This window comes from Plecotus auritus, assembly GCF_963455305.1.
Source record: "Plecotus auritus genome assembly, chromosome: 9".
Classification (NCBI taxonomy): domain Eukaryota; kingdom Metazoa; phylum Chordata; class Mammalia; order Chiroptera; family Vespertilionidae; genus Plecotus; species Plecotus auritus.
In genome coordinates, this window is record NC_137783.1 from 7,015,737 (window position 1) to 7,039,482 (window position 23,746).

At 43.4% G+C, this 23,746-nt stretch overlaps 2 protein-coding genes across 2 annotated transcripts in view; one reads left to right on the forward strand and one right to left on the reverse strand.

The window, feature by feature from the left end:
• The window catches only part of EIF3A (eukaryotic translation initiation factor 3 subunit A), a 35,108-nt gene extending 20,885 nt beyond the window's left edge, over window positions 1-14,223 (forward strand). Inside the window, exons 17-22 of the mRNA XM_080687621.1 lie at window positions 222-406; window positions 6,318-6,406; window positions 6,981-7,972; window positions 10,927-11,128; window positions 11,974-12,155; window positions 13,009-14,223. Of these exons, the coding sequence (XP_080543747.1) occupies window positions 222-406; window positions 6,318-6,406; window positions 6,981-7,972; window positions 10,927-11,128; window positions 11,974-12,155; window positions 13,009-13,238 (1,880 nt within the window). The 3' untranslated portion in view covers window positions 13,239-14,223. The remainder of the gene's footprint in view (window positions 1-221; window positions 407-6,317; window positions 6,407-6,980; window positions 7,973-10,926; window positions 11,129-11,973; window positions 12,156-13,008) is intronic.
• Window positions 14,224-19,278: 5,055 nt separating this feature from the next.
• NANOS1 (nanos C2HC-type zinc finger 1) lies at window positions 19,279-21,006 on the reverse strand. Its single transcript, XM_080642051.1, has one exon. It carries the CDS (start codon window positions 20,898-20,900, stop codon window positions 20,037-20,039), a length of 864 nt encoding a protein of 287 aa, XP_080498177.1. The 5' UTR covers window positions 20,901-21,006; the 3' UTR covers window positions 19,279-20,036.
• Between the last annotated feature and the right edge of the window lie 2,740 nt (window positions 21,007-23,746).

A 23,746-nucleotide genomic window follows, 5' to 3' on the forward strand; every position in this document is an offset into this window, starting at 1 on the left:
ATTCCTAGTGTCTTCTTAAGTCATTATAAAACTATTAATGATGAGTGGCATACTACTTGTTTTCTCAAATATTTTGTCCTTTAGCTGCTAGTAAGCTATTTCTAAATTCTTAAAAAGGATTTGCCTCTATATTATCCATGTTTAATACCAAAGAAGTAGACCTAGCACTAAAGGAAAGGTGCAGGTAGGAGGCACACTCTCTAACCTAATACATTATATAGAGCGTGAAGAGAGAGAACGTGCAGAACGGGCAAAACGTGAGGAAGAGCTTCGAGAATATCAGGAGCGGGTCAAGAAGTTAGAAGAAGTGGAAAGAAAAAAACGCCAAAGGGAGCTGGAAATAGAAGAAAGGGAGCGTCGTAGAGAGGAAGAGAGAAGACTTGGTGAAGATCCACTTTCTAGAAAGGTGAGTATATAAACATTGCTTTCCCTGGGATGACTTGTTCTCTTCATGATACATATATGTCAGTGCATATGTCAATGTCTGGGCTTGGTGTTTTGAACCAGTTTCATTCATGTCTCTGGAAGTCTGGTATTGCTTTGCCTTCCCAAAGACAGAAGGTTTGTAAAGGGAGAAAATTAAACTTCTGTTAGTGGATCTGAGATATTTATAGACTTCGGTCTATTGTACTTGTCAGTCAGAGTGAATCTCATAAGACTAAGTAGTTGACAAGATACAACACTCATTAGTGCTATGGAAAGAGGGTCTCTTCTGTGTTTCTAGGAAGGAGTTGCTGTGAATTAAAAGAATGATGTGAGTTCTCTTAACTCCTTTGTACCTGAAGTTGGCGGACCATCAATTTTCAGCATCCCCTGGGAGCTTGTTAGAAATGCAGAGTCTCAGGCCAGGCACCAAACCTGAATCAAACCTGCTTTTTAACGAGATTGCCAGTCAGTTCAAATGCTGCTCTGTTATATTTAATATCCAGCTGTTTCCTCCCCCACTGTCTTGAGTCTCTTTAATCCCCTCTCCTGGCTGGTAGTACTGTTACCCACTTTAATCACAAGAGTATTGAATCCCTCTCCTTTCTGTTTTTATATTCCTGCCTTACTTCAGTTTTCTTTTGCCTGTATTACTTAGTGGTCTCCTTACTATTCTTCCTGGTCATAATCTTCCCCCAGCATCAGACCTTCCTCTACATTGTGAATGCTTGATTTTTCACACTGCGTATTTGATCATTACACCTGCTCTTGGGTTTCAAACCTTCTTTTGGTTGGTACTCTTTACTTGGAACCAAAGGTTAAAACATGTCTTAGCAGTTAAGGCCTTTCATGTTTACTGCTTTTTCATTAGCTTTTCTTAGTCATCTATACTTCAGCCAAACTGAGCTAGTTTTATCCTTTATCACGTGTCTGTGACATCTATCTGCATGCTCTTTGCCTGTCTTTTCTTCACTCCTTTATCTGTGCCATATCTTCACGAAGCCCTTTATTAGAGGAACCGTTACTAAGTTACCTGTGTAGTCTTCAATTTTAGTTTATTGTGTATGTGGATGATAGATTTTCACTTCGTTACTTTTTTTTTAAAATTTAATATATCTTTATTGTTCAGATTATTACAGTTGTTCCTCTTTTTTCCCCCATAGCTCCCCTCCACCCGGTTCCCACCCCACCCTCTGCCCTTACCACCCCCCCCCCCCACTGTCCTCATCCATAGGTGTACGATTTTTGTCCAGTCTCTTCCCGCACCCTTCACACCCCTTTCCCCCAGAGAATTGTCAGTCCACTCCCTTTCTATGCCCCTGATTCTATTATATTCACCAGTTTATTCTGTTCATCAGATTCTTTTATTCACTTGATTTTTAGATTCACTTGATAGATATGTATTTGTTGTTCATAATTTTTATCTTTACCTTTTTTTTCTTCTTCTTCTTAAAGAATACTTTTCAGCATTTCATATAATACTGGTTTGGTGGTGATGAACTCCTTTAGCTTTTTCTTATCTGTGAAGCTCTTTATCTGCCCTTCAATTCTGAATGATAGCTTTGCTGGGTAGAGTAATCTTGGTTGTAGGTTCTTGCTATTCATCACTTTGAATATTTCTTGCCACTCCCGTCTGGCCTGCATAGTTTCTGTTGAGAAATCAGATGACAGTTGTATGGGTGCTCCCATGTAGGTAACTGTTTTTCTCTTGCTGCTTTTAATATTCTCTCTTTGTGTTTTGCTCTTGGCATTTTAATTATGATGTGTCTTGGTGTGGTCCTCTTTGGATTCCTTTTGTTTGGGGTTCTGTGCGCTTCCTGGACTTGTAAGTCTATTTCTTTCACCAGGTGGGGGAAGTTTTCGGTCATTATTTCTTCAAATAGGTTTTCAGTATCTTGCTCTCTCTCTTCCTCTGGCACCCCCATAATTCTGATGTTGGTATGCTTGAAGTTGTCCCAGAGACTCCTTACACTATCTTCATATTTTTGGATTCTTTTTGCTTTTCCGGTTGAGTGTTTTTTGCTTCTTTGTATTTCAAATATTTGACTTGAGTCTTGCGATCCTCTAGTCTGCTGTTAGATCTCTGTATAATATTTTTATTTCAGTCAGTGTATGCTTAATTTCTAGTTGGTCCTTTTTCATATCCTTGAGGGTCTCGCTAAATTTATTGGGCTTTTCTAGAAAATTCTCGAAAAACCTTATAACCGTGGTTTTGAACTCTATCCAGTCATTTGCTTTCCTCCATTTCTTTCATTTGTGATCTGTTTTTTTGTCTCCGCATTTTGGCTGCTTCCCTGAGTTGATGGAGTGGCTTTCTGTGCTAAGTGTCCTATAGGGCCCAGTGGCTCAGCCTCCCCAGTTACCTGACGTGGACACTCTTGGTGCACCCCTTTGTGGACTGTGTGTACAGTCTTGTTGTAGTTAAGCCTTGATTGTTGTTGGTATCAATGGGAGGAATTGACCTCCAGGCCAGTTGGCTGTGAGGATCAGCTGTGTCTACACTGGGAGAACTGTGCTGGAGACACCCTTATGAAATAAGACTTGCAAAAGCCTCTGTGCTCAGCTTGGATGTGGTGGAGTCTCAGGGCGGAGCAGACAGCATTAGTTTCCCGTCAGCCCTGCCCTAATAGGCCCCTGTGTCTCAGTGTCCCGTGGTAATTGTTGCAAGCACCTCTGAGAGAAAGCCGCCCTCGAGTTCCACCTGCTGCCAGACAGTCCAGTTTCTCCCTGAATGAGTCTGGGTCCCCAGAGTCTCGCCCGGAACTGGAGTTCAGTGCAGTTGGGAGCTTTTGTCTCCCTCCCGATTGAGAAAGCCAGCCGTGTAATCAGTTGCCCGCCCTCTCTGCGCTCGGTACCTCTGCCTTCCACAGTTCCTCTGAGTCTCAGTGTGCTTTTCTCTTTCCTGACAGTCCAGTTTCACCCCGTATGAGTCTGGGTCTCCAGAGTTTCGCCTGGAACTGGAGTTTAGCGCAGTTGGGAGCTTTTGTCTCCCTCCCGCTTGAGAAAGCCAGCCGCATACTCAGTTGCCAGTCCTCTCCACATGCACGTCTCAGTACCTCTGCCTCCTGCAGCTCCTCTGAGTCTCAGTGTGCTTTTCTCTTTCCTTCTAGTTGTAGAATTTCCACTCAGCCAGCATTCCTGTGGTTCTGGATGATATCTGTTTTGTCTTTTAATTGTAGTTTTGAAATTGTTGTGCGAGGCAGCAGTTTAGGTGTTTACCTATGCCGCCATCTTGGTTTCTCTCCACTTCGTTACTCTTGTCGCTAATTTCTATTTTTACTTACTTGTTATCGGTGATTGTGGCTTATATGGTTTCTAATTTTTTTGAATTTAGTACATTTTCCCTTGTGTTATAAAATACGGTCAGGTTTTATGAGTATTCTTTCCTCTTGGGCACAAAGTTCTGTGTGTATGTATGAAACTAGAGCTGTTGTGTTATCTAATTTGCTCCATCCTGGTGACTTACGGGAACATCTTCTGAAGAACTTAAGGTAACTTCCTATGATTGTGGGTTTTCCATTTTTTTCTTTTAGTTTTTGCAAATCTATCTGTGTTCATCCTTTTGCTCATTTTAACATTTAGTTTCTGTTTTATACCCTTCTGTCCCCCACCTTCACCTTCTTTTAATTAGAGAGTTTTTAGTTTTTAGTCTTTTTTTTTTTTTAATGGTTTTATTGATTTTTAGAGAGGAAGGGAGTAGGGGAGAGAGGTAGAAACAACAAAGAGAGACATCAACATCGATCGGCTGCTTCCTGCAAGCACTCTGCTGGGAATTGAGCCTGCAACCCAGTCATGTGCCCTGATGAGGATTCGAACCAGAGACCTGGTGCATGGGTGGACGCTCAACCACTGAGCCACACTGGTTGTGTGGAGAGTGTTTAGTTGTATCTATTCACATTTAACATGGTAACTATTATTCCTAATACAGAGTTTGGAGCTTTTTATTTGCTTCCATGTGCCTGCCATTCCTTCTTTTCTTTAAGTCAAACTTAAGAACTTTGTTTTCTCTGTTCTTTTAGTGATGACCATTCATGTTTTCCAAAATCATGTAAACTTTAATAGCCTGTTAATTTTGAGAACTCTTTTGCCTCTTCAGAACAAAACAAAATAAAATTCTGAGTATACCTTTATTTATGTTGTGTTGCAACCAGCTGCATGTTTTTACCCCACAGAGCATTAAAAAGTTATCTATTTAAGGACTCATTTAAGTTTTACAGCCATATTGGCAAACATGATTTAGTTTCAAATATGTTTACACTGTATCACGTTTCCCCCTTTGCAGATAACTTCTTTTTGTTTTGTATTTTATCATCTTAATTTTTTCAGAATGTCTTTGTGTATGTCTCAAAAGAGGTTTTGTTTTTATCTCACAGTTGAACAATGGTTCAGCCAGTTCTAAATCCTCCTCTCCCAGAGACTTAGCCCTGTGCTCACTGTTCTAGTACACATTGGGGTGGGGGCTTGATAATAGTCTTGGTAGACACTCTTTTATTCCTTGGAAGCGTTTAGACTTTTCTCTATCTTTGGGGTAAAGGGAGTTTTAACACTATGGTTAGGTGCCTACGTGCGTGGTCTATGAGTCATCCTTTTTGGCACATGTGCCCTTTCAGTCAGAGGATTTACTCATAGAAGATTGAATTTCCTTAACTTAGGGAAATTTTTTCTCCTTGTCTCTATTATGGCCTTTCAAAGTTCTATTTATCTCTTTTAATGTTTCATTTTTTTCAACTCTTTGTCCTTTTGTAACTGGTTTTCTGTGATTCCTGTTTAGTTTCTGTGTTTATCAATAGAGCCTATTCTGTTGTTGATCTACCAAGTGACTTTAAAAGTTTTGGCGAACATGTTAATTTTTCAGAATTCTTTTCATTTGTTTGTTTAATGGCTCTCATAGCCACCCCCAAAATCTCCTTTGAAGTTCTAATAGTTGTACTAAAACCTCATAAGTTGAATAATTTGAGTTTAATTTGCAGGGTGAGTATGAATAGTAAAAGATACTTGGTCTTCTGGGGTGGACATTCCCTCCATTGGAGTTGTTATGAGTTACTATAAGTTAAATTGAGTTAATATTTTCTCCCACAGTGTTCACTTGGGAAAGTCTCTTAGAACAACTCGCATTTTAAGAGATAGCCTGATGGCAGATGACTTATCATCTGGCCATTCTTGTCCTTCACTGCTTCTTATTGTCAGTTGTTGAAGGCTTTTGTTGCCAAGATACTTTAAATTTTAAATTAAGATCCTCATATTCATCTACAAGGGATTATAGTTATTCTCAGCTTCTTAGATTTTTATCTCAGTACTTCCTTCCCATGCCTAGAGCTTGTTTTCTGACTTTGACCTTATGTTTGTAGGAGTAGTCAAGCTGTGTCAGAAGTGTTTGTGATTAAAATTATATGCATTGCTTCTTACAGAGGTTGTACTACATTTACATTTTCACCTTAAAGGTGTTGAGTATCTCTCACACCCTCTCCATAATTTTTATTGACAGCATAATATTTTGAAGAGGGAAATGTTACTCTAACCATCCCCTATTAGACATTTCATTTGCTCCATCTCTGTTTAGTAGGCACTGTGATGTACATTTTGGGACACTCAACTTTTTCACATCTTATAAGGGAATTTCTAGGTCAAAGAAAATCGATAGACATTTAAATGATTCTAGGGGGATGCTGCCAGATTGCTTGCAAGTGGTTATCAATTTATAAAGCCATTCACAATATATTTCACTGTACTGTCGGTCTGATTTCAGATTAAAAGAGAAATAATTTTAAAACTTATTTATATTTAATGACTTAAGATTGTTTAATATAAGTACAAAACGTTTTCATAATAACAACAGTATAATTGGTAGTAATTGTTCCCAATGTAGTGCATCTTACTAAATTTGGTCAATGTAGGACTCTCGCTGGGGAGATAGAGATTCAGAAGGTACATGGAGAAAAGGACCTGAAGTAGATTCTGAGTGGAGAAGAGGCCCGCCAGAGAAGTAAGTAGAGTTAAGGAAAATGGTACCAATCAATCATAGATTCTGTTAATACCTCATTGGTGGTTTTCTAATTTGGTTTATTTTGTAGGGGTGGGGAGAGGAGTGTTGTGAAGAATTGTGTGCATGTCTCGTACTGAAATGTTTTTCATAGTTTACTTCAACACTGCTGTAATTGCTGACTTCTGAACATCTTGAGGAATGAGTTCTGGAATAATATTGGCAGTTAGAGTAAGAATGAACATTCATGACATTTTTCTTTTCCTTTAAATTTCTTAAGTAGATCAAACCATCCTTTATAATGAAATTGCCAAGGTACTCCTGGAAAAGTGTAGATGCCTTTTTAAGGCAGTTGTCTGCTTATTGGTTTATTATTTGTTGATGTAATAGTTTGGATTTTGTGGGGGGTTTTTGTTTTGTTTCATTTGTTTTTTTGTTTTTAATTTGGAGAACATATTGTAGGAATAGGTTTAAAGGATTTACACAAAGTGATTTTTAAAAGTGCAGTAATTCCCAAAAGCACCATTTGCTTTTTAAGAAAATTATTCTTAAAGATGTTTGGCTTGTTGCTCTGTAGGGAGTGGAGACGTGGAGAAGGGCGAGATGAGGAGAGGCCTATTAGAAGAGATGAAGATCGCCCAAGGCGGTTGGGAGAAGATGAAGATAGAGAGTCTTCTCTTAGACCAGATGATGATCGGATTCCCAAGCGGGGCATGGATGATGACAGAGCCCCTCGACGTGGTCCTGATGAAGATAGGTTCCCTCGCCGTGGGGCAGATGATGATCGGCATTCCTGGCGCAATGCAGATGACGACAGGCCCCCCAGACGAATTGGTGATGATGACAGACCTCCCAGACGAATTGGTGATGATGATAGGCCTCCCAGACGAATTGGTGATGATGACAGACCTCCCAGACGAATTGGTGATGACGATAGGCCTCCCAGACGAATTGGTGATGACGACAGGCCTCCCAGGCGAATTGGTGATGACGACAGGCCTCCCAGGCGACTCGGTGATGATGACAGACCTCCCAGACGAATTGGTGATGACGACAGGCCTCCCAGGCGACTCGGTGATGACGACAGGCCTCCCAGACGAATTGGTGATGAAGATAGGGGAAGCTGGCGGCATATGGATGATGATAGACCACCTAGACGAGGACTGGATGAGGACCGAGGAAATTGGCGGGCAGCTGATGAGGACAGAGGACCAAGACGTGGTATGGATGAAGATCGGGGGCCGCGGCGAGGAGGTGCTGATGATGAGCGGTCATCCTGGCGTAATGCGGATGATGACCGAGGCCCAAGGAGAGGCCTGGATGATGACCGAGGTCCAAGGAGAGGCCTGGATGATGACCGGGGGCCCAGGCGCGGGCTGGATGAAGATCGAGGACCTTGGAGGAATGCTGATGATGATAGAATTCCCAGGCGTGGTACAGATGATGACAGGGGTCCTTGGAGAAACATGGATGATGACCGGATCTCAAGACGGGCTGATGATGATCGGATTCCCAGCAGAAGGGGCGAGGACTCAAGACCTGGTCTCTGGAGACCATTTGTCAAGCCAGGTAAAATTCTGGGGTTCAGAAATTCAGATTAGATTCTTTATAGACTATTGGGTGTATTTACAAGTAGAAAGTTTTACACAATCTAGTCTCCACTGTTCTATAGATGATAGCGGGTTGTTCCAAACAAGGAGTATCTCAAATGACTACATTTTTATTTTTTAATTAATAAAAGGTATTTTTCAACTGAAAAAAAAAAACAAACAAAAAACCCCACACAAATTTTAATTGATATACGACAGATTGGTCTGTATTCCTATTAGTTTTTAACTAAACTGATTTTTTTATCTTTTCTTGAATATCTCTGCAGTGACTTATGTCAAAGCTTACTTACCTTCAGTGTCCCACACAAATGACCACCCCTTTTTCTCTTTGTTTCCTTTTGCCTCTTTGACTGCTGCTTTAAGGGCTCTTCTTCCTGTGTCTATACCTTCAGTGTCCTTGCTCTTCAGGTTCTGTTCTGGAGCAGCCTTCTTGTAATAAACGTTTGTCTGTACTCTTGCCAACCATGGGATTATTCTCACAGCAAGAGCTCATTTCCTTACTTGCCAGTCTTAGGTGTGATCATCTTTTCACACTTTACTGTTTTGAGTAATTGTGTACAAGTCTGTGATTTTTACAGTCTCCAGATGACACCTTCAGATCTCTTGTTTCCAGCTGTACACTGTACACAGCACATCTCTACCTGGAAGTGTCAGTGACACTTCACACACCTGTCAAAACTGACTTCATACACAACACTCTACCCACATGCATACATACAAGCACCCACTTCTCTTTGGGGTTCCACTTTCAAGCTAATCGTATAAGCTGCAAATCTGGAAGTTCTTTGCTCTCTCTTTCATCCTTTAAGTTAAAGCTTTTATTTAGTTCAGTTCTAGCTTAATCAATGTTCATTAAGCCCACCCACTTCTATTTCCCCTGAATGTACTTGGGTCTGGTCCACCATCATTCTTCCTTTGAACTCTTGCTCTTACTGGTCTCTGCTGGCTCTCCCACCCCCAATTCGAGTTTTTGTGTAATAACCAGTGCAATCTGTTCTAAATGCAAGTTTAAATGAGCAGCTTCCTTGCCTTTACCCTTTGTGGTTTCTGTTGTATACTTCTGTCTCTTTCTAGTGTCACTTCTTCGTACTGTCTAGCTGCGTGACTTTGGGTAAGCCACTTAACTTTTCTGTGCCTCATGTAAAATGGGGATAATAGTATAGTCAATTCTCATTAAGTGGTGATAGTTGTGTTTTATAAAGTCTCTGTGAATTCTGAACCATTTGCTCCTAGGGAAAAGATAAGGTAGGTTCCCATGAGCCTTTTAGTCACAAGTTTTGTCAAGCAGTCAATACATAACTTGTTTTTTATATTTCTATTTAAAGATACCTTATTTAATATATAGTGTTAACGTTGAACTCATAACTAAAGTATTGTAATATTTTCCTGAATGAGCTTATCTAACACAAATATTTTCTCCCATCCATTGCCTTCTTTGCTTGGAAACACTAGAGAACATTTCCGCCCAATCCTTGGAGGCCATTTTAAACAGTGAAATCACCAATCAAAAGCTTAAAAAATGTAAAACTTAGACCTCCAATAGGATACTTATTTGAAGTATGAGAGATGCAGCAAGAAGGCAGTGTTGCCTTATTCAACCTCTGCTGAAAATGTACTTGTCAAGTGACTCAAAATATTTTGCAACTTTGCACATGTCTGCTAGTGACTATAAAAGTTCTTGAGTATTAATTTTGGAAGTATAAATTTTAGCATACAGGCAAATTAGCAAATATGAACTCTACTCAGCTCAGAGTTTGGAATAGTGCTATGGCACATGGTAATATAAATGCTAATAGCAATAATAATTATTAGCCTTAAAACTGTAATACATTTTCATTGAAATCTCTGTTGCCTTTGGCCTCTTTGTGTGCATATATAAATAAATAAAATGGTCCTAGCAGGTTTGGTTCATTGGATAGAGCATTGGCCCAAAGACTGAAGGGTTCTGGGTTCAATTCCAGTCAAGGGCACGTACCTTGGTTGCAGGCTCGATCACCAGTCCTGGTCTGGGCATTTGCGGGCGGAAACCAATCAATGTGTCTCTCACATCAATGTTTTTCTCTCTGTCTTTTCCCTTCCACTCTAAGAATCAATGGAAAAATATCCTTGGCTGAGGACTAACTAAATAAAATGTTTCTAGATTTGGACATTCCCTGGATAAGTGTGAGGTACTTGGGCAGGGCCCAAGGATTTATCCTTGCTTCATGATTGCGTGGGTGGTAAATGATGGATGGCAGGAATAGGACAGGAAAGAGTGCTTTTGGTTAAGAAGGTTTTGAAAATGTGGCACGGTCTAAATGAATACATAACTGGGTCTCTGTCTTTTTTTAAAATATATTTTATTGACTTTTTACAGAGAGGAAGGGAGAGGGATAGAGAGTTAGAAACATCGATGAGAGAGAAACATCCATCACTTGCCTCCTGCACACCACACCCCCTACTGGGGATGTGCCTGCAACCGAGGTACATGCCCTTGACGGGAATTGAACCTGGGACCCCTCACTCCACAGGCTGACGCTCTATCCACTGAGCCAGACCGGTTAGGGCTGGGGCTCTGTCTTTAGAGATCTAGCTCCTACCCTTCACCCTTTAAATTTTCTGCTTAAGTGAGTTGTTTATCATCAAAACATACCCCAAATAACTGCATACAGGATACTCCACCAGGGCTATGTAAGTTTCCTATGTCATGTGGTTCCTGTGTGTTAGAGAAACGGGATAGGTAGTCACAAATAGGAGCTGGGATCTTGTGAAATGATGTAAGTGGCTTTATTTTATTTTATTTTCATAGAGGTTGGAGTGTCTTAAATTAGTATTTAGAATGGTGCTGGATTAATGTCAACATTAAGATCTCTATTCATAGTTGCCAATCTGTGTTTCTTGAGTGGAAAATATTTTTGCCTCTTTAAAAAATAGGTGGATGGAGAGAGAAAGAAAAAGCCAGAGAAGAAAGTTGGGGTCCACCTCGAGAATCAAGACCACCAGAAGAACGTGAATGGGACAGAGAAAAAGAAAGAGAGAGAGAGAGTCAAGATCGTGAAGAGAATGACAAGGATCCAGAGAGAGAAAGGGACAGAGAGAGAGATGGGGATCGAGAGGATCGCTTCCGAAGACCGAGGTTTGATATTCGAATTAAAACTATCCATGGAGTTACAGTTAGGATTATCTTACATACTCCTGAATATTCCTAACCATTTTTGAGAGATGGTGTTCCTCATTCCTCCCTCTGCCAATATTTATCAGAATTATAGACTTAAAAAAATTTCTTTAACTGTCATTTAATTGAATGTTCCTCTTAACAAAGTGTGAAAATGGAAGCACGAGCTGTGTGGCTGTCTACATGTTTATATAACTCTGGTAATGGAACAAGTCCAGGTATCTTTACCAGTCCATTGCTTTTTCCCTGTGGTTTAGGTCAATCAATTTTATTGCCCTAAAGTTATTAAAAGCTCCTTTTTAAAAAAATTGCCTATTGGGGTGACATTGGTTAATAAAATTGTATAGGTTTCAGAAAGCCCCTTTACTTTTATTAGTGGTAATTCTTGCTTGCTTCTTTTGGCATAGTGGCTTTATACTGATAAATCTAGGCCATCACTGTTTAATAGAATTTTCTACAGGGATGAAAATGTCCTATACCTGTAATGTCCATTATGGTAGCCAGAGTCCATTTGTGGCTGTTGACCATTTGGCATATGGTTAGTGCTCCTGAGGAAGTGTCTTGATTTTAGTTTAGTTAATATGAACTTGAGCCACAGATGGATAGTGGCTACTGTGTTGGACAGCACACATCCAGATGTTCTTATTTGACTGCCACTCCTGAGGCATCAGATTGAGATTAAGTAATGAGTTTAAACTTTATCCCTGTTACATTAATAAACTCTCTGAGGACCATGTAATATATTCACTATAATTCCACATATAGTCTAACACCAGAACTTAACATGTCATTTTGAATGGCTACAGGGATGAAGGTGACTGGAGAAGAGGGCCAGCTGAGGAAGCTTCAAGCTGGAGAGATTCAGGTCGCCGTGACGATAGGGATAGAGATGACCGCCGACGTGAGAGGGATGATCGTCGAGATTTAAGAGAAAGACGAGATGACAGAGACCGCAGAGGACCTCCTATCAGATCAGAGCGTGAAGAAGGTAGAGATGGTCTACACAGCTGCTGAACCATTGGAGAATCATTACTGGGGAATTTTGGATTTTTAATATCTTAAAATTTATATGGATACCAAAAATAAGATAGTGGACATTTATTCAGTTTAGAATTCACGGTTCTCATAACTTAAGTCAATGGTTGCTCTGTGAAATTAGCTTATCTCTAAATTCAAAGTATAGTAGTAGACTAATTAAATTGGATAGTAACCAAAATATAAAGTTTAAATGAGGAAACTATCAATTCTTATAAAAGTAAGATAGTAGATTAGTACAAAGTGGAAATAAAACATTTTTTCTCTGAAATTTTAGCAATTGAAACTTTAGTAGAAAAATACCTTTAGTATTTAAAATGACCGTTGCACCTAAGTAATTGTCTCACAAGCTTTTAATATTATGTTAGTACAACTGGATTATAAGGGTATTTCTTCTATTATAGCCATAATGAAAAAATATTCTTATGGCTAATTAGTTGTTAAAACAAGAGCTCCAGATAACCTTTTAATTTTAAAATTTTAATTCATCAAGATTTTTGTCACCTTGTCTTAGTTTTTGTAGTTAAAACGATTAGGACACTTCCCAGGCCAATGATTTCTTCTTTGCAAATTTGAATTATATCTCTAAATCTCTATATTCTTTTAAAGGTTTCGTCAGAAAATGTATCAAAATGATTAAAATGTATTTAGCTTTTATTGTTTTTTTTAATGGCAATTCTGTATTGTTTCCTTCAATACAGAATTTCTGAGTAATTTGAGGCATTCCTTTAGCTGACGTTCTATTTAGTCTCAGCCAATAGAATATAGTACAAACATACTCTCTTTTCTTTAATGAAACTTTTTAGTAAGTTCCTGGAGACGTGCTGATGACAGGAAAGATGACCGGGCAGAAGAGCGGGATGTCCCTCGTCGTGTTCCTCCTCCAGCTCTTTCAAGAGATCGAGAAAGAGACCGAGACCGGGAAAGAGAAGGTGAAAAAGAGAAGGCCTCATGGAGAGCTGAGAAAGATAAGGAATCTCTTCGTCGTACTAAAAATGAGACTGATGAAGATGGATGGACTACAGTACGACGTTAAGTCTCAAAATAATGGATTCAAACTCACGTCTTACATAGGTTTGAACACTTTCAAGGATTATTATACTTGTGCTCAACCAGTCTAAATTGGATTCTTTAATGTTGTCTCACCATAACACAAAAAAAGCATGAACTTGTATTAATCCTATATAATAGATTGATCATGCACTGTATCACAGAAGGTTGGAAAACCATGCCATTTTCTGGAATTTAAGGTGTTGGCATTATTTCATCAATCACTTGTTTACAAAAAAAGAAAAACTAAAAAATAAATTTAAGATGTGAACCCTTCAGGTATTGAGTAACACCTGTATCTTGGTATAGACTGATCTTTTTTCTTTTGATTTTGAAATATCTGATATTAATTTGGAATGAGGTAAGATTCTGTTAGAAAATGTATTTCAAGACTCTGAAGCAGAGAGCTGAAACAGTTTTCACACCATTAGCAGTTGAGACATACCTCTAGGTGTTTTGAGGTATCAACTAAATACAAGAAGTTTTTAGGTTCACTGTAAGTGCAGTAAACATTACACACATCTGATACAGTGGGATTTTCTGCAGATTTTACTTGAAAGAGGTGAGTATAAAGCAATTTGCAGTCATCATTGAAATGACAAGAATACTGCTCAAGTGTGAATCCAAAACAGTTACAACTTTTAAATTTTAAAGCATTTGGTAAAGTTCCTGATATTTTTTTCTGTTGCCAATAGCAAACTGCTTTTCCATTAATGGAGAATTCATGCCTTTCAAGCATTTTAAATATGACAATATTTATAAATGTGTGGTTTGGAGGAATTGTTTAAATTCTTTTAATTTCTTTTCTCTTTAGGATAGATCCTTCAACAGGTAATTTGTAGTAATGACTGTGTTGACTTCAATTCTGGAGTGTAGTAGCTGTGTTAAAGATAACTATTTGGTCTTATTGAAGCCAACACAGAACTTGCTGCTGTGTTTTTTCTTTAATGATAAATAAAATACTTACAGAATTTGTTTTTGTGTTGATTTGTGGTTATATTTAAACTGCTTTGTTTATAATGGTGATGTTTGCATATTCCATTGTTGATCTTGAGTTTTACCTGTGCCATTAATTGTCTCATTACCCAGTAGTGAATAAAGTAACCCAAGTGTACTAGAAGGCAAATGTGGCTAGGATGTTCCCCTAAGGCAGTGGTCGGCAAACTGCGGTTCGCGAGCCGTGGTTTGCCGCTCTGTTGACTAATGAGTTTGCTGACCGCTGGGATAGGGGCTTAATCACAAGGAACAACAACAGCCTGTAATTATTGGAATCAAGAGTCTAGGTCAGTGGTGGGCAAACTCATTAGTCAACAGAGCCGCAGTTTGCCGACCACTGCCTTAAGGTGTCCTTCATGAATGTGGACCCCTTAGTTTCCCTGTAATGTGTTGCCTCTGTGAGCTTATGCATTGTGTGTGTGTGTGCGCGCCAGTGTGCACACGTGAGTGTGCTGTACCATCTTGGGTCTTCCTCTGAAATTAGAAAAATCACAATTCAGAGAATGTTAGTTGCACCTTTATAGTGGCTGTAGCCACTTAACAGTGCTGATCAGCTATTTCAAGCAAGAACTCATCCACACGGCTGTCTACTTTTCTTTTAGTTGTTTTGGCAACCTACAGTTCTTCATTATTGTTCCACAAACCAGTGTTTTGTTCTTCAATAATAGTTCAGCTGTAGACAAACTGTTGTAGTAATTATCTTGGTAAATATGATGCCAAGAACCAAGAAAAGGCCGAAAGACGGATAATATAGTCTGTTGTAACTTTTTGCCTTCACCCATATATATCTCAAAGTTGCAAATATAGCTACTCTTTTGTGGAGAGCGGCTACAGTGTTTGGACAGGTTCAAGCCTTGGACTAATAAGAGGGCACAGTCCTCTCATGGCCACATGCAAGTCCCAGCTTGGAGGGCAGAGCCCTCCCAGCACAATGATACCCAACAGCTATAGTTGTAAGCTTGAACCTATGGTCCGAACACGTGGCCCCACGTGCCTAAGTGATATAGGCTGCAAGTAAACAAAGCTTGATCAGGTGCATGTCATTGAGTAGAATCGAAACCCGAGAATGTTGTAAACATCTTGGCATGCCCTTACTTTGCCTCTTGGCATTTGGCTATAAGAAAAAGACAAGGCTTGTAGTCCATGGCGCTGTCGCTAGCTCTCCATCAGAGGGGGACAGTGTCCCACTGAGATCCAGCTTTCATTCTCTTGTCTGTCTTTTCTCAATCCTTCACCGCCCCCACTCAGGGTCACCCTTGGCTGTGCTGGCGCGGCACACTTTTTCACAAAGCATCCTTACTAAAATTGCATATTTTGTTATTTTTGCCAGATTATATGTCTTGAATCTGATGCGTCCTCTCCATGGAGTCATTGCTTCAAGTGATAACTGCTGTTTTGGTATATATAAAGATTTAAATTTCAAGATAAAGTGATCTAAAAGAGGTCTGACTTTGTAAAGATGGTCTGTGTTAAATGTTTGTGAATTATCAGTCAGATGAAAGAATGTATTTGCTTGAACCTCTTTCCAGTTATATTTTTTGGAAATATGGGTGATTCAAGTAAAGGAGGAGTCAACCAGTAATCTTTCCATTCTGGCCTTTTCTTTAGTCTCATCAATATAATTAAACCAAAAAACTTCTTTATATCCATATAAGTAACATCCGTGCATAGTGAAGTTTTAGCAGAGGTTTTGTGGTATTTTTCCATTTAGTGATGGTATAAATTGGTCTGAGAAGTAATGAGATCGAAAAAATCCTTATCAAAAAATGGTTTACTTCAATTGAACAGTTATGCCTGAAATATTTGTATGATCCGCCAAGGCTGGTAAAATGTCTTTTTCTGCCCATTCTTCAGAATCACTTTCACTGTTGGATACGATCACATTTCTCTTTTGCCTTCTTGATGGTCTAATGTCAGATGCATTACTGTCTTCTGACAAAGTACTTTTCTTCCAGCTGACTACCAAAGTCACTCAGCCAATCAAAGTGTCTGCACATAATTCACTCAGACGTTTGGCACTTGTTTTCTATAAACCTTTGCCATAATAAAACATGGATGGAAAGAATTAGATGTATTGCTCATCACGTCTCTGGAAATAACTGACGAGAAGACGACAGAAGCAGAGTTCGGACCGGAAACAAGTATACTGGTGGACAGTCAGCAAGGTGTTAAATTATTTCTCATAATGACTAGTGAGAATTCCTGTAAGGCCAGAAGAGGGAGTATTGATGCTCTTTTAAATAGTATCAGATGCAGCCTTTTCTGTGATGTTACCAATGATGGTAACTCCTTTGTAAACATTTAGCTTCCTTTTAAACAAGTAGAAGTCTTTAAAAGGTCTTTTGTGGAGAGAGGACCTTTTCTTTTATAATAAGTAAAAGAAGTTGGGGCTGTAACCTGTTTTGAGTCTGAAGTTAGTAGAGCCGGGCTGTACTGACATCAAGGCCCCACTGGACAATTCACCTGTGTGGATTTGTTTAGATGAGTTCAGGTGCATGTCTGCTGATTAGGCTTCCAGGCTCCTCTGCAAGGCCACCCTTTCTGTCAGGACCCTTTCCCAGACCTCCTGATGTTCTCCAAGTTTTTTTCTTGGCAGTCAGATCAGAATCCGGGGCATTGGATGAGAGAAGCCTGCTGTTGGTTTGTTTCCACTCTCAGGGCCTTACACCCCACCCCATCCCCCAAGTGTTACCACTGGTGTCAAAGCTGACCAACTTACTAATGAGTAGAAGTCATCCACGTTCCCAGTGACTACTGCATTTTTAAAGGAGAATACCATTACTTTTAATACAGGTGGTTGAGGGTGGGTAGAGATAGTGGCCAATAAAACCCACTACAGTTCCATTAGTTGTCCATAGTAGCTCCCAGGAGGAAGTTGGCATCTGTATGTGTGGGGTGTTTTTGTCAAGGATTACCTGTGTTTTTACCATTTTGATTGTGGATTGATTTATAATTTTACAAGACTGACACATGGGACACTGTGGGAGGTATATTTCTCATGTGGCCAAGAACAGAAAATTTGTACTAAAAACTTGCCTTTTCTTTCCCTTAAAGTACATATATTTGTGGTATAACTTTAAAACATGTAATTTTGGCTTGTAATAAATCTTGGCCAAAAGTTGTAATCAGAGTCAGTAATTCTGCAGCTTACAAAAAGGACTTCACAGGAAAACTAAAATTCAGAGACATTAAAAGGCACTGGAAATGTCTCAAGCCACTGGAACTGTCTCTACGGATAGGCAGGTTAAGGCCATCCATGCCTCCAAGGTTGGTAAGGCTCTCTTGAGGATTCCATACAGTGTTTTGCTTTTAGCCAAGTATGTAGTATGTTCTTAGGAAAATAAAAATTTTTTAAAATATTTTATTGATTTTTGCAGAGAGGAAGGGAGAGGGATAGAAAGCTAGAAACATCGATGAGAGAGAAACATTGATCAGCTACCTCCTGCACATTCCCCACTGGGGATGTGCCCGCAACCAAGGTACATGCCCTTGACCGGAATCGAACCTGGGACCCTTCAGTCCACAGGCCAATGCTCTATCCACTGAGCCAAACCAGTTAGGGCAGAAAATAAAAATTTTTTCATGTTTCTTTAAACTTTGAAGAACTGTAAGGTTGATTTTAACTAGAGTGTGGTTAGAATACTTTTCATAAGGAGTCTCTAGAATATTAATGGTATTAACAGTCTCTTCATATAACACTATTTTAACGTTAGCTGGGAGAGTAATGCAGATTTGCGGGGAAGTGATACGGGGTGTTTCAAGTAGATTAATGGTTGCTGAACTAATTGTGAGGGTCTTCTGGATACCTTCCCAATATTCTTCTGACATGGACTTGAACTCCTTGTTCAATGTGTTCCCAGTTAGGCACATCCCACCAAGGGATTTGTATATTGAAGATCTATTAAAGCTACATGCCTGAGCCCTAGAAACTGTGTCTATAATTTGGCTCTTTTAAAATACAAAGTGGCTGGCTGCCTACTCCTGGTCTGAAGAATGCACTGATCTGTTTATAGTGACTTGAAAAGTAGAACAGCAGTGGGAGTGGTAACATGAATTCATATTGACCTGAAAACTACCCCCAAAGCACAACTAATTTAAGCTGATGTATTTTCTAGCAAAATGAGTGATTACATGGCTTTGTGAAGCTGCTTGAGTTTGGGCTCAGGCAAATCTGAAGTTCTCTGGCCCGGGACTAGACTAACAGGAGTGGATCTTTTCCTGGCCAAGAAACAGTATGTCCTTCACCCCTCTCCCTTGATGCGCCTTCCCTGAACAAAAAGGCTCAGAGCTCTCCAAGGTTATCTACTCCAGCCTCCGTTAACCTTCATAGTGTTCAAGCCCATTTGCTGTGGAGGAAGTTAGCTTTTTAGTGTGAAAACAGTCTAACCTCTAATAACCTAGCTAACCTTTCAGATAGTTAAGCATTTTGTGTTTCAGGTGCATTCATCTATTTCCATTTTTGCCTCCTGTCTTGATATAGTTACATGTCATGGTATGGCATTTAACTTGGTGGATTTAAAAATGAGGGTGGGAGGTAAAGTAGTGGTTAAGAACCTTTGCTTAAGGATCAGGTTTAATCTTGTGTATGGGTAACTGGTTGGGTTCCAGAAACAGACTGGGGTCTTCCAGTGAGAATGGGAACATAGGGAGGTCTTGCTCCTTGTCTCCAACCCCCAACTCCGAACTTAATGTTTATTCTGGTTTGAGGACTGCTAAAGCCAGGCAGCCCAGGGTGGAACCTTCTTGAACACAGATTATTACATTAACCTTCTGGAGTGCAGAGGGCTTCATCTTCCATTTAGTTTGAAAGGCAACAGGTGGAAGGAGCTTTCCACTGGTTAGGAACCCTGACATGGAGTGATTCAGGGTCATTCAGCTCCCTCTTGATCTCAGGATCACAGTGTTTTTAAAGAACTGGAAAGGGGGAGGTGCATAGACAAAAAGCCAAGTAGCAAAGTTCTAGGTAAGATTAATGAATTCATATACTGTTACTCTATAAATACACAAGTCAATTTCTTTTAACAGCACCATTTCCAAGTGTATACACAACATGATTTATAGCGGCACATTTTTTAAAGGTGAAAAATGTTAGTTTCTAGTTAATAAAAAGATCTGGTACATAAGAGAATAAGGAGCCGTTCTACCCGCTACAGATTGTGCATTTTTACACCTCCAGCTAGGACAGAAACAAGCCACAAGGAGGGAATGCCCACCCAAAGTAATACTGGAAAGTTTACTAAACCTTCACTTCTCAAAACGGATTCTACCAGGGGCTTGCTTCACCTGGAATTAGAATAACTGATTAAGGACAACTAAATACCTTTTCAAACAATAAAAGTCATTTTGCCGACATTTCATAAAATCGCCAGTTTTAAGTTCAATAAAGGCTTTTAAAAAAATATTCTAGACCTAGTAAAGTGCCTTCATTAATAAAATTAAACATCCAAGATTAGACAGACAATTTCATACCGATGCGCATCTAAAATAGGTCGAAGTATAGAGTAAATAGCGCCTCTAAGTTGCCACATATCAGTTAGTGGGACACACACAGCCTTCACCGTCCGGATGTGCACAGACTAGAAACTAGAGATAAATCAAGATTTTAGCGTCTTGTCTCAACCACAGGACTCCGAACGGCCGGCTTGCTCTGAAAAAAACCAAGACGACATCCCAAGTAGAACCAAGGACTGAGCTCCACGCCTCCCCAACAGGAAGAGATGGTGCGCAGACCAAAAAGGAGAGTGGGCTGGCGGCGACCCCGGTGGCCTCAGGCGGTAGCAGGCCGGGCTCAGCGCAGCTTCTTGCCGGGCACGCCGTCCCTGGGGCAGCGCGGGGGCGGCCGGGCGGCGGGCGGCGGCACTTTGGAGAGCGGGCAGTACTTGATGGTGTGCGCGTTGTCGCCGCTGGCACCGCACAGGGGACACGTGTAGCGGCGCAGCACCGGGCACAGCACTCGCCCGTCGGGTCCCTTCAGGATGTGGGTGGTGTAGAGCGCCACCGCCTCCTTGTTGTTCCGGCAAAACACGCACACCTGCAGCTCGGGCTTGAGCAGCCGGGCGGCGGCCGCCCCGGAGGATGCGTGCAGCCGGGGTTCGGCCGCCCACGCCAGGGCCCGCTCCTCGCGTGGTGCCACCTCGGCGGTGGCCGCAACGGCGGGCGCGCAGCCCAGCAGCACCGCGGCAGCGCGACCAGCGAACGGGCTCAGCTCGGCGAAGCGCTCCTCCAGCAGCCCGGCCTCGGCGGGGCCCGCGCACAGGTCCAGCGCGCCCCCCAGGTAGCGGCCCCGGGACCCCGGGTCGTCACTGTCGTCGTCATCCTCTTCGTAGTCCGGCGGCCCCAGAGCTGGCCCCAGCGCCCCGGGCCCGGTCCCCGCGTGGGGGGAGCAGCAGGACGAGGAGGAAGAGGAGGGCGGGGAGCCGCCGCCGCCGCCGCCGCTGTCTCCGTTTCCGCCGCGGGCGCAGCCGAAGCGTTGCTCGCCGTCCACCGCCTTGGTGATGAGCGTGGCAAGCCCCAGGTAGTCGTTCCACGAGCTGAAGGGCTGCGGGTGCGCTGGGCCCTGGGCGCTCACGTAGTGGGCGCTGGGCACGAGCGCCATGGGCGGGGGGGCGCGGCCGCGGCGGGGCGAGTGGGGCGCCCAGGGGAAAGCCTCCATGGGCGGGTTACGGGCCGCGCGCGCCGCCTCCCCACCGCCGGCGCGGGCGGGACGGAAGGGACGCGCGGAGCTTGCCCGCCGGCCTGCCGCGGGGGTGGGGCCGCCTTGCCGCCTTTTATCAGGCCCCGCTCCTCCCCGCCCCCCGGCCTCGCCGCTGCGGCCCTGCCCTCTGCGCTCCCCAGCCCCGGCCACCTCGCCCGCGCCCCGGACGGAGGCGGAGCGGAGGCAGGCGCGCCGGGGATGGGCGGGCAGTGCGCGCGCTCCGCTCCGGCCAGAGCAGCTCTCGCGCCCAGCGCGCTGCGCCAGCTTTGCCAGCTGCGGGGTGGCTTTCATTCTGGGAGGGGGCGGGCGAGGCGCCTCCACGGGCTCCGGCGCTAATTGGCTGCCGACCAGATCCCCCTGCGCCACGGGTGCCGCTCAGGACGCTGATTGGTGAAACGGGGAAGGGGCGTGCCCTGCCCGCGCAGCCCGGCGGGGAGGGGCAAGTAGAGCGGAGAGAAGAGCCGGGGAGGGGCGGCCGCTGGGGTCCGCCTTCGCCCTCGCCTCCGCCTGAGCTCTGTGCCCTGGGTGTGAACAGGTGACCAGGGGCTCCCTTGCCGTAGTGGTGATACTCGCTGAGGACGGGAGGGGGTAGGTATGGCGATGGAGGAATGCCCCGACATTCACGCACCCACCTCCCAGCCCTTAATCCTCTGGGCCAGAAGCCCCGTCTCGCCTCCCACCTCCTCACTAGCATCTGCGGGGAAAACTGTGGGGAGGCGGACTGGGCTGAACTGAGGATGCAGTTTTTAGAGCCGCCCAACAATGAAGTAACCTGTTTGCACAGCACACCTCTGAGGCTCACAGAAGTTCTCGCCGTAGTAGGTAGGAGAGGGACCCAGCGGCCTCCAAACAAGTGTTCAGAGACTGGATGGCCATTGACTGGTGACCTAGGTAAGGATGGGGACTGGCGTGTGTGTGTGTGTGTGTGTGTGTGTGTGTGTGTGTGTCTCCCTCTAGTCGCCCCTGCCCCTAGGATTGGACGAAAATCTGATGGGTATGTGCAATTTGAAAAGCAAAGCATTTTCACTATCACAATGGAATACTTTGAAATGAAAACATTTTTTTTGGTAAAAATAATGGGAAAAAAATCAAGATTTTTGATTAGGAGGGTTCGAGGTGGGCATGCCCTTCCCAGGGGAAGGGGCAACACTTTTTTGTGTTTTCACAGAAAGGCACTGGGAAGGGCCCTCACAGGGTTCTCTTCTGGTGGCGGGGCTGGCCGGGCTGGGCTCCCCCTCCCCCGTGGCGGTTGAAACCAGGAGCCGGGTGGCTGGTGCTGGCAGCTCTCATTGGGCCTGAGGCCACGCTCACGGCTCTGGCTGCGCCCAGCAGCTTTAGAAGGGCCCAGGGGAGGATGCCCAGAACCTAGGCCTGGCACCAGTTACCACTAGAATGAAGGAGTGAATCAGAATGTCAGCAGTGGAAGGGGTCTCTGGGGTCATTGGATCCAATCTTTTTTTTTTTTTTTAAATATATTTTTATTGATTGCAGAGAGCAAGGGAGAGGGAGAGAGATAGAAGCATCAATGATGAGGGAGAATCATTGATCAGCTGCCTCTGCACGCCCCCTACTGGGAATCAAGTCCCCAACCCAGGAATATGCCCTTGACCCTTCAATGAGCAGGCCCCGCCCCCCCCCCCCCCCCCCATTCGCTGAGCCAAACCAGCTAGGGTCATACTGTACCGATGAAGAAAATGAGACTCAGCGGAGAGAAGGACTTCTTTTAGATCACATGGTGACTACGTACCAGCAAGAACTAGGACTTGGACCCCATTACCCCTGGCTCGGTGGCCGTCCTGCTATACCATGGACCCCAAAGGCATTTCGGCGTCCATGTGTGCATCGGCCGAAATCAAGTGCAGAACACAGGAGACGCTGGATGATGGAGCCATGCCTTTGGCTTGGGCCGCTGCCCTCAGGGGCAGTCCAGGGCCCAGGTGGCAGGCCCACGGAAGGGCTAGAGGCAGTAACGTAATGCCCATCTGGCCACCTGTCCCTGTGAGGGGTTGAAGATATGTTTTCCTAGTCTCTTCCTCACCTCCTGCTCCCTAGCGCTTGACTTAAGACCCGAAACCAGGCAGTAATATTCTGCACTTGCCAACCCAGTTCCTTTTTCAAGTTTGTGTTGGCACCCAAATGAAAAAGTCATTCCTTTATTTCCTCCCTTTCTCCCACCGAAAATAAATACAAGAACCCGTAAGGCGTGAGGCCCCTGCCGAAGCATGGCAGGTTTGCTGACACAACTCTGAGCTCTCACCACGAGAACGAGGCCCCCAGAGTGGTATGAAGGTTATTATTCTATAAATGGAAAATTCCACTCTGTTCGCACAGCCCTGCAGCCTGCATACTTTCAAGGTATGCAGACCTTGCAAGCGCTGAGGAGTGGGGGCCTCTGTTCCGAGGACAACTTGTGCAAGGGAAGTTTCAAACCGCCAGCTGCTGCGTCTGATCCCCTTGGTCAGCCCAGGGACAGGAGGGCCAAAAACGAGGCCTCTCGCCTCTCCTCCATGTTGTCAGCCTGTGGTTTGACTAGGGGGGATAAAAACCTCGAAGTGCACCCGAAAAAGAACAAATGCCTTGATTTAGAGCCGCAGGCTGGGTGGCGGGTAGCGAGGATCCCCAGGAGATGCCCTGCAAAGGGGTGGAAGGGACCTCATGTGTCTGGGGGGGTCTGGCTCTGTGCGGTTTCCACAGGCTGCTCACCTTGTCTGCTCCCAGCCCTGTCCACTGTCAAACACCAGTAAGAATATCTGGAAGTGGGGCCCAGCGTGCATGAAGGCTTTTGTTTCGGGGACATACCCAGC